Raw genomic sequence first — 10,545 nt, 5'->3', positions numbered from 1 at the left:
CATAGAGCTAAGCAATTGCCTTTTACTTGGTCATACAGACCTTTCTGTATAATGATTTGTAGTGATAGCTTTGTCTGACTATACCTTATAAGACAAAGATAGAACAGATGAATTAGACTGTATGACACTGCAAATGAGGTTGTTGTACAATTGTCGATCGTCTTGAGGCATAGTGGGGACTAGACAAGTGTGCGATCCTCCAAATTTATACACTTTCCTATCGAATTAATATAAAATGGGATCATTATATGTCCGTCCCAAAACAATCATTATAAACAAGAATAGTGTAACTTTACACATCATAAAGCGGCTTACCAATATCCAAAATTTTGTCAGAGTGCAACACGGAGACTCCAAGGACATCCTGCTACAGATTGTGTGCAATGCACATGGTACTTTACTCGATTAGACTCAACAACCCTATACCCGACACTCCTCCAAATGGCAAATGTTGTAATTCTTCACACCTAGTATGACAGCCTCCCTGCTCTTGAATCTATGCCTAATGCGAAACTCCGCACCGTTGTCTATGTTGTAATCATCTCCCCCTGTATTGAAAAATGGAGTATCCTCATGCATCGCATCAAGATTCAATGTGTGATAGTGGCTAGTTACAATAGACAATTCCGGAACTGGTTTCTGGGCAGGCAGAAGATACCAAACTATTCCACCGACTGGAGCCTCTTGTGCAAACTCCTCCTCATCCCCAGAAGAATCATTTTCGTTGCTGTTGGCGACGTATTCTTCATCCAACTCCTTGCTATCCACTTCCATGTGATCCACTAGACTAGCACACTGCAGATGTGATGGTGCAAGAGGTGGGTTATCTTGGACAAAATTCGAGTGTCCAGAACCACCACCACGTACGTCACCAACCTCCGCAGAAAGCTTCATCCCTTATTGGGCCATGATTCTTCCATAGACATCAAACATCAGGTACACATGCTCATCGCTATCTAACCAAAAAATATGAAAACGAAATACTCTATTTTCCATTATTGCTAAACAACCTATACCCAATTCTTCTAATCTCTTTTGTCCCATTATCACCCAAGCTGGTCAATATTAGGCTCTTCAACTTAGACAAAAAACTTAATCAACGAGTGCACAATAGAATAAGACTATCACACTCGAAAACAATCCCATCATTATTTTTTTCATGTGACAATTATAATATACACTCATAAAAATATATTTACCACTACATTTTTACTAAACCTAGTGAAAGAACAAAGAAGAAAAATAGGAAAGAAGAAGTGATATGCTTGTGACCAAAGTTAATACTTGCAAATTCTTTTATAGTTGAGTTAAATTTGTCATACTATATCTCATTTACAGTGTAAACGAATTTTAGCTAATGCGTATCACGTGTGCACCCGTTTTCTTTGTTTATGAAACGTGTCTTACCTCATTTACAATGTAAACAAGATTCATTTACATTAAAAACGAGATAAATGATACATAAAATGATAAATTACCTACAAATTATATATTTTGATAAATGAAAAATTAAAATATTTAATTAAAAAAATGTATAAACCTTGATATTTGATTATTTTCTTTTTAATATAGTTCTTGTTATACTTATTTGAGATTATGAAACTTCAATTGGTTTTGTACTTTTTAATTTATGTAATTTTTAAATTTATATTAGCATATTTTTATGTTTTTCATATATTTAAAATTTACATATTATTTATTATAATACAATTATTTTAATTGATTCATAATTGAACCGGTTAAACTTTTAAACCGACAACTAAAATGATTCAATAACCAATTCGATTTTCAAAACTTTTGAATTGAATCGAAAATGCAGCTATAAGTTAAAGCTCTTGAATGTCGTGAATACATACTAGTCAAAGATTTATTAATCTAAAATTCGAAAAAAATATCAAAGATAAAAAAAGGATAACAAAGAATCTCCCTTTGTTTATTTGACACAGTAAAATCTTTGTTCAAAAGACAAGTTTTTATGTATGCATTTCTGATGTTACAACCATGCAAGTTTCTCTATCTTCTACCTTTATATTTGTGTAAAAGATATAGTATTCAAAACACACTCGATAATACAATACATTATCGCCATAGACCCCACTACCCCAGCATGTTTTAACACTGACATTAAGTTAATATTAGGACATTAATTAGTATTGCCTTTCATTCATATCAATTAATCATCTTGCTACTTGCTACATACTATTGAGGAATAAGAATGTCATGACATGAAAACAGACTTGATGACTGCTAGTTCTAGACACAACAAAATAAAATGGGGGGTGGGTCCCCATCAACCACTTAAACTATTAACTGCATCATCATTAATAAGCCGCTTCATTTCATGCCAAGATGTCTTTCACAATAAAATGGGGGGTTCTATGTATCTACAAAAGAAATATCTTTCACAATATTTTGTCATAGATTTCCCCCAAGGAACTGCTTAACATGGCCATGTCTCAAGAAAAACCAACCAGTACCTGACAAAGGCAAATAAAATAAAATAAAATAAAAAAATGAAAGGAGTAACATGGCATGAAAAACATTGGTGAAAAAAGCTACAAAGCACAAAAACTCATGCAAATACTGATACCATTGTACATGACTTGATATTGTTTAAAAGTTACAAGATACGATATGATTTTAGCATAACTCATAAAATGGGTAAAATAATTAACTAAAAGAGGAATACTAATCTCAGCATTAATGTAAGCTATTGTAACCATAGCACATATGCGGCAACTATTTAGGGTAAAGGTGCATCATAGATTGAATGATGAGAAAATACCCGGAACCACTTAAGCTATTGGTGATTCTTCCTCCATAACACTCCAATCCTCTTCCTTAAGCTACTTTTCTTCTTTGGTGACTCTTCATCAGTGTCTTCTAAATAAGTTGTACTCAACCTGCCGGTAAGGGAATTGAAGCTACAATCAAGTGAGCCATTTCTCTCCACAAATTTCCCATTGTTGTTTCCAGAAGCAAGCATAGACGCTGCAGCTTCTGCTGCCTTTCTCCACTGGTCCGACTGAACCTTCAGTCTCCTCAGTTCAGCCTCCAACTCCAAATTCATGACCTGTGCGGCATCCAACTGCTCTGTAACACGTGCCACTCTCAGCTTACTTTTATCAACTTCTTCAGTTATGTAGTCAAGTTTAATCAATGCCTCCTTTTCCGCAACCCTTGCAGCTTCAGCTGTAGCAACAGCCTCTTCAGTAATTCTATTCTTCTCCAATTCCTTTTTTATTTCCATCTTGAGCATACAGTTTTCTGCGGTTATAGTTTGCAACTCAGTGTCTCTGTCTAATATTTTTGCCTTCAAATCCGCAATGTCAGCATCCAATTTCTTAAGCTCCATGGCAAGTTCAAATTCCCTTTCTCTAGTTTGGTTTTCCTTGATCCTAGAGTTGAGCCCTTCATTCTCCTGCGAGATACTCAGCAACCAAGATTCCTTTTCCATCAAGTTTGCCTTTAGTTCTTCAGCAGCTGCTGTAGCTCTCCTCAGTTCCTCACTTAATTCAGCTTCTCGCTGACCAGATTCAGATTTAGAACGTTCAAGTTGTTCATAAGCACTTCTAATCTGCAATGTGCTTTGGATATACTCTTCTTGGAACCTTATCTCGGAGGCATCCAATGCAGCTTTCAACTGCTCTACTTCAGACTGTGCAGATCTAAGCTCAGCTTTGAGCCGGTTTATCTCCTCAACTTCACCGTTTTCCCACACATGTCCTTGTTCTTCAGTTGGACCTAATATAATTTTGTTAGCACCACTAACCAAATTAGCCTCTAGTATGCTCACAAGTCCCTCCAATGATTTTATTTGAGTTCTTGATTGTTCCAACTCTGAGGCAACAGATTCATACTCTTCTGTAGCTTTCATGCCATCTGCTCGGAGTGCTTCCATGGTATTATTTGCAGTTTCCAATTGCATTTGCATTTTGCCAACCAACTCCAAGGCCCGGGATTCCACGACTCTGCAATCACTTACTTCGTTTTTAAGATTTTCAACAACAGAGAGAGCATTGGCAAGCTCCATCCTCAAATCCTGAATCTCAGCATAAGCTGCATCTTTGTTGTTTGACTGAGTAGCTTCGGAGTCTACCCTTTCAAGCTGCGTTTTCAGTTTGTGTATTTCGTTCATGGCAGATAACAAAGCAGCTGAGTCCATTGATTGCTGCTTCTGGACAGCCTCTAGTTCTGACTGCCATGCTCGATCTCGATCTTGAGAAATTTTATGGAGTTCTTGCAGCCGTGCTTCCTCGGAGGCAGAAAGGTCCATAAGCTGCTGATTAGATTCCTCCAGCTCTTTTGACAGGGCTAAAAGCTGCTTCTTTGCCGCCTCGGCTTCCTGTTGAGCTTTTCTCTTCCATAATTCGGATAAGTTAAGTTGATCCTTCGATTTCTTCAGATCTTCTTGAAGCTGAGAAATCTGAGATTCCAATTCCTGGACCTTACTAGATCGTTTTTTCTAGACACAGATGATTAAGAGGGAAATTATATAGTGATTGAGAAAACATGAAAGCCATCAATGACAAATAATTTAGACTTATATATATACAAGCATAATAGATTAATGAAGAAATCAAATAACATTTAACAAGAACCATAAGACAATTTAGAGTATACTGCCAAAGAAATTATTGGTAATGAAAGTTTAAATCAGAATGGCATTTAGACTGCGCCATAAGTCAACTTCAAATACCTCAGTTATTGGACTTTGTGGTGAACGATGCTCGATGACCTTGGGACTCCTATCTTTTAGGGACTTTCTTGCAGGGTTTGGAGAGGAAGAAAGCGAATCGGAATCGGAGTTTGGTGTTTTCAACATGCGAGCAGTCCGAGGGGTGTTTACAGGGGATTTCCTTTGGGGCATTTCGGATGAATTAGTTCTGCTTAAAATCAGCCATTAGACAGTTAGTATGCATAAATAAAAGCAGAATATGGATCAAGAACCGTCTTGATATAGCACATCAATCTACATGTGTAGTCAGGATATACAAACATAATTTAAACACCACAATTAAGATAAATGTGTTGCTATTTCAAGGATGGACAATAAACAATATAGCTTTTTATTTTTTAACCCAAAGGAACACCAGCTAATATATCTTAACTTTTTTTACATGGCATTAATAAATTTTAAAACGTTCACTCTATTCAAAATCCGCATCTAGATTCTGCATGACAAATGTCTAGAAGAAAAATAGAGCTTCACAAGCAAATAATGATACAATCACGGGATAGTAAGAAATACTAAGACAGGAACGATAAATTAATAGCAACTTTTTTTATAGAAAAAAGGAAAAAGAAATCTTCCACTGAATACCTTTAATGCCGAAACTCAAAACATCCCAAATTGAAAACATTCAAGCCAATTGACAATGTAATATTTTCCATCTTAAGTTAAACTAAAACTTTTCAACACTTGGCCATACTGTATTTTTAACAATATTAAAGAGCCATATATTATTGCCTCAAGAACAATAAGAACTAGGAGAAGTTCATTTAGACGGTTTCATCTTTCTGTCTACCAAAACACAAAGAAGAATCCATTTATAAACATCTCTGGAAAAAAAATAAATTAGTTTGTCAGGGATAAAGTTACATGAATCCATCCAAAATTAGTTTTACTTTCCTTTTTTCCCAGCCAGAGGAACAATCCTTAATCTACATACATAGACTCGTTAATCTTGGGCTACCCAGTACTAATTCCACATTGATACCAAAATTCAGTCATAAGACTGCACAAAAGATAGAAAACAGTGAAAGTGTCAAATGATGACAATCTTACCTTGCTTTTGGTGTATGCATATTTTAACCTCCCAAATGAAAAAGAAAGGCAAATTCAACGAACCCTGACCCACTCTTCCTGCAATACGAATCTGAGTAAGAACCATGGCTAATCATCAGATTCAATAAAAGTAAAATAAAACAAAAAAAAAACTAACAAACAAACAGCATATAATCCCTTCAAAGAAACTCCAAGTAAGCTAACTCCACTACTACCTACCAAATCTAAACACAACCAAATAAGCAAAAGAAAACCAAAACAGAAAACATCACACTAAAGCTTTCAAATAACTGCTATCATTAACAGAAAAAAATCATTTCCAACGCAAACATTTTTACCCTTTGGTCTACTACTGAATGCTGCACCAAAATTGAATACGCTAAGACTTATTAATTACGGGCACACACCAGTGACCACTCAGAAAACCACAGTTTCACATCTCTTTCATGTTTCAGCATTGCAGAAACAGATATTTTCTTCTTCTTCTTCTTTTTTTTTTTTAAATTCTTTCAATCTGCAACTTAGCCACAGGAACAGTGCTCACGTGTTGCACATAGTATATTTTCGGATTCCTCGACAAACCATTTTCATAGTGGAAGATTATATATGAAGCTCACAAAAGTAAAGAACGGATTATCTGGCTCCATTTTCTTTTCTTTCCTCTCTTCTTTTTGGTTTTTCATTTAAGTGAAACTCCAGTTTGTGGGGAAAAACATAACTTCGAAGCGTTTTATGAATGCTAAGAATGATATCTTCCGAAAAGAAATGAAGAATCCCAGATCTAAAACATGCAGTGTGAAATAAAACACAAGATGCAAGGGAACATAGAACAAACATGTAAAATGCAAAACAAAGCACGGGGAGAGAGAGAGAGAGAGAGAAAATGAATGCACAAAGCTCAATGCATAAGTAGTAATAATGATGAAGATGATGATTCTTTCCTAAAAACATAAGCTTGAGAAAAGAGGGGAAGGGGGTGCAGAAAGGAAACAAAAATAAACGAAGGCAATAGCCAAGAAGAAGCAGCCAAAAAATGTAAATGAAAGAGAAGGAAGTTGAGTGAGTGAGACAGAAGTAGAATGGTCTTACAGTGAATGGAAATGGAGGAGAGGGTGTTAGTAATGACTAAGCATTGGAAAATGGAAGGAAGGTGGTGGTGGTGGTGGTGGTGGCCGAGACTGTTGGCGTTCTCGATTGACAGACAGAGTGAGTATGGTGGTTGTATGTATTGTGTGTCAGGTGAGGGAGAGCAGGCAACAGCTAAAAGACGTTTCATGCTGAACCCTCCATTAATGCTACGCATTCCTTTCCTTCCACGCGCCCTTCACTGCTCTCTACTCTCTTACATCCAAGTGCGCCATTACATCTAACTATCTCGGGTAACCATAGAAGAATAAAACTTTATATGAGGTGAAACCCATTTTGGTCCTGAGTTGAAACCATTTTGGTTCCTGAAATTATAGATCGGCCTTAATTTTGACTTTTTAATTTATAGTTACTCAATTATTATTCTCAAATATTGAATCGTACTCTATGTTTGTTTCTATAGTTATTTTCGTTAATAAAAATATGATGTGACATGTTAAAGTGATAGAGTATGTATCTACGTGACATTCAACTTGTTAAAATAGATGTGTAATGAATGAAAACTTGCTAAAATAGATGTGTGATGAGTGAATAATGTGACAAAAGTTGAAAGAATTCAATTTAATCCCACCATAAATGATAAAACTCTAATTTGCATCCCTCCTTTCGAATACGTTCGAAACTGTGTTGGAGAAATGATGAGTTCAGAAAGCCAAGCTGCAGGAAATTCTGCACGATCACGTTTTCATGGGGCTTCCTTGAGGAACCTTACTCGTGGGAAATTGGGGAAGATTCCTGATTGGTGTGGTAGTGGAATGCGTCCAGTACTTCGATAGTCTGGGACGAATGCTAATCCTGAAAAAATTTTTTATGGGTGTCCAAATTATAATGTAAGTTCTCAATGTCGTCTTCTTCATCTTTAATGTGTTGCTACTAGTATTTGTGTTTGATGAGTAATCTTAAATTTTTTTTTTGTTGGTTGATGTGAAATTGGCAGAGTTCTGGAAGAATGTGGTGTGATTTCTTTATGTGGACAAACGGCGAAGAAGAACAGAGTTTAGTGGATAAAACACAACCTACAAGCAGTGATGATAGTTGGAAGATGAATTTAGCATGGAGAATTACTTCAATGGAAGTTGAAATTAGGTATTTGAACATATGGATTAGTATTTTAAGTTTGGTTATTTGTTTAGTTGTGTTTGTAACTGTTATGTATGGTGTAAGCATGATTAAATTTTGATTAAAAGTGTGGACCTGAAGGTGTGTACTCTGAGGGTGAATGAAAGCATTGTATTCAGATTTCTATGAAAAAGAAGCATGGTGTTAGCTCTTTTGGTACGTATGTAATGTTGCAATAGTGAGGAAGTAAAGCTAAGTATTAAACATACTGGTACCATTCATAAACCTGAAATAAAGTGTCTACATTTAGAGTCCAAAAAAAGGCATGCATAGTGAATATCCAAAAGCATTGCTTGCCAATAACTGAACAAATATCCAGCAAGTCATGAACAAAATACATTAAAAAATTCTTCAACAAAATAACCAAGTATTTGGACACACAACCATGTTCTAGTAACACAAGATAAACATAATTAAGAAAACAACTACCATAACTATAATAGTCCATCACAACTAAACATCATTCATTTCTTCTTAGGAGGTTTGAATGCTGGCTTCACTGCTGGTGTTGGGACAAACTTCATGAATTCAGCCATCCTTGAAGATGTTCCAGCACTTGCTCCTTACAATAGGTCAATACTTGATGATCCAGGGGTTGGAGATGCTTTCTTCTTAGATTGTAATTTGTTGGGCCTTGTTGCAAGAATTACCTATAGTTGCATAAGTAGAATACAAGTCCCCATCAATCAAAGTAACAATTAATTTAAACAGATATTTAAAATAAACGTTAAAAACACAAATAATAGAACATATTGGATTCTTACTTGTTCTTGATCTCCATTATCTGGTTGTGAAAAAGGTGTCTGTGATAATACAATCTCTGAAGGAGCATTAGCCATTGTTGGGGCTGCAGAAGTGGCAACATCAGTTGCTAGAACAGGGTCACCCTCTGCTTCTCCATCTTGTGCAGACTGACCCTCTATGGTTTCATTTGTATTAGAACCATTTTTTTCTCCTTAGCTATTACATCTGCTACAGCAGCAGCAGCAAGGGCAGCTGCAATGTCATCAACTTTTCTGTGGGAACAGCTTCTCTTTATGTGACCTTTTGTCCTACAGTAAGCACAAGAAAACTCCTTGTACTTTCTAGGTAGTTTTGTTGCATCTGTCTTACTCTTCTTACCTCTTGAAGGCTCTTCATCTACATCCTTCCGTCGTTTCTGCTTCAAAGGACCTGCTTCCTCCGAATCTTGGGAGCCAGAGGCCTACTATACTGAGACTTCTCCCACATTGCTTGTCTAGGGATGGGATTCAAAGAATGCTTATATGTTTCTCTATATGAGTCCATTGTCAACCACTTGTGACAATAGTCTCAAGATTCCCATTGAGTTTAGCTATTGCAGCACATACATGGACACATGGCATGCCTGAAATTCAGATTACATCTAATCAGAAAGATCCTTAGTCACAAGCAGTTTATATTCAATCAAAGAAGAATTTGTTCCAGCACTCCTTCAAGTTGTCATATACTAGAACTTTATAGTAATCTCTTATTGAGAACACGTCCAATGTACTTTCCTCTAGTCCAAACAACTATTCAATTTGATATTTGACATACACCACTTCTCCATCTTCTTTCGTCTCAAAACTTCCTCCATGGTGGATTACAATTGTTATATCATTATCCATCTACATCGCAAAATAACAAAATTCTCAACAATAATTTTAAAAAACAAAACATATTGGCTTAACTGACTTCAAACTCCAAACAGGACAATAGTTCATCATTCATTTTTAAACAACAAATTTTTTAAACACAAGAAATAACACACACATAATAACATTTATCCAGAGAAAATAAAAGATAAAATTGACATTCTCTTCTTCAGCAAAAAAAAAACCTAGCATCATTCACATGCAACAACTTCCAATGCCCTAAATATAACCAGCACCTTGCTTCGATAATAGCAATGCAATACAAAAATAGAAAGAAAAGCCAAGAACAGAGTATCAAGAAATTTGTGAAAAAAAATAAAGCTTTACTTCCTAACCTGATCTTCGTCGTTTCTTTCCGCGGCAATGCTAGTTGATCAGCAACCTCACCCAACAGTCCAATACACCATGAATGCTATTCTGATTTTCCTTTCTCACAATCAAGCATGCGAGAAGAACAAAAACGTGGAGAAGAAGAATAAAAGAAAAAGAGAACGAAGAAGAAGGGTCAAGTTACGTCTGTGTCATCATCTATATGTTGACCCAAATTTTTTAACCCAACAAAGCCTTTAAACGACGTCGCATTAAGTAAAAATTGGGAGGAAACATAAAACGACGTCGTTTTAGGGTTTCCTACTTGTCAACTTAACGTGCTACATTAGATCTCCGTTAACAGAGATAGCTACAGGGGCAAACGTGGGGCACGATTCAATATTTGGGGGATGTTAATTGGGTAACTATAAATTTGAGGGTCAAAATTGAGGCCGTCAAAAATTTCAGGGATCAAAATAGATTTCAACTCACTTTATATACTAGCAAAATATATAATTAAATCTAACT

The 10,545-nt window shown here is 35.9% G+C and overlaps 1 protein-coding gene across 3 annotated transcripts; it reads right to left on the bottom strand.

Moving 5' to 3' along the window:
* Positions 1-2,369: 2,369 nt before the first annotated feature.
* LOC107493403 (interactor of constitutive active ROPs 2, chloroplastic-like) lies at positions 2,370-7,146 on the bottom strand. 3 transcript variants are annotated; one of them, XM_016114501.3, is made up of 5 exons: positions 6,878-7,146; positions 5,789-5,866; positions 4,700-4,886; positions 2,786-4,465; positions 2,370-2,477 (listed from the first exon to the last, which is right to left on the bottom strand). In XM_016114501.3, exons 2-4 carry the CDS (start codon positions 5,806-5,808, stop codon positions 2,801-2,803), a joined length of 1,872 nt encoding a protein of 623 aa, XP_015969987.1. In that variant the 5' UTR covers positions 5,809-5,866; positions 6,878-7,146; the 3' UTR covers positions 2,370-2,477; positions 2,786-2,800. The 3 variants fall into 3 exon arrangements, with proteins under 3 accessions (XP_015969987.1, XP_015969988.1, XP_052118648.1); XM_016114502.3 differs by lacking the exon at positions 2,370-2,477 and having other exon boundaries at positions 2,539-4,465; positions 5,789-5,879; XM_052262688.1 differs by lacking the exon at positions 2,370-2,477 and having other exon boundaries at positions 2,539-4,465.
* Positions 7,147-10,545: the final 3,399 nt, after the last annotated feature.

Source organism: Arachis duranensis, chromosome 6 (assembly GCF_000817695.3).
Source record: "Arachis duranensis cultivar V14167 chromosome 6, aradu.V14167.gnm2.J7QH, whole genome shotgun sequence".
NCBI lineage: Eukaryota > Viridiplantae > Streptophyta > Magnoliopsida > Fabales > Fabaceae > Arachis > Arachis duranensis.
The sequence above is the reverse complement of the archived record's forward strand: the minus strand, read 5'-3'. Positions and strand labels throughout refer to the sequence as shown.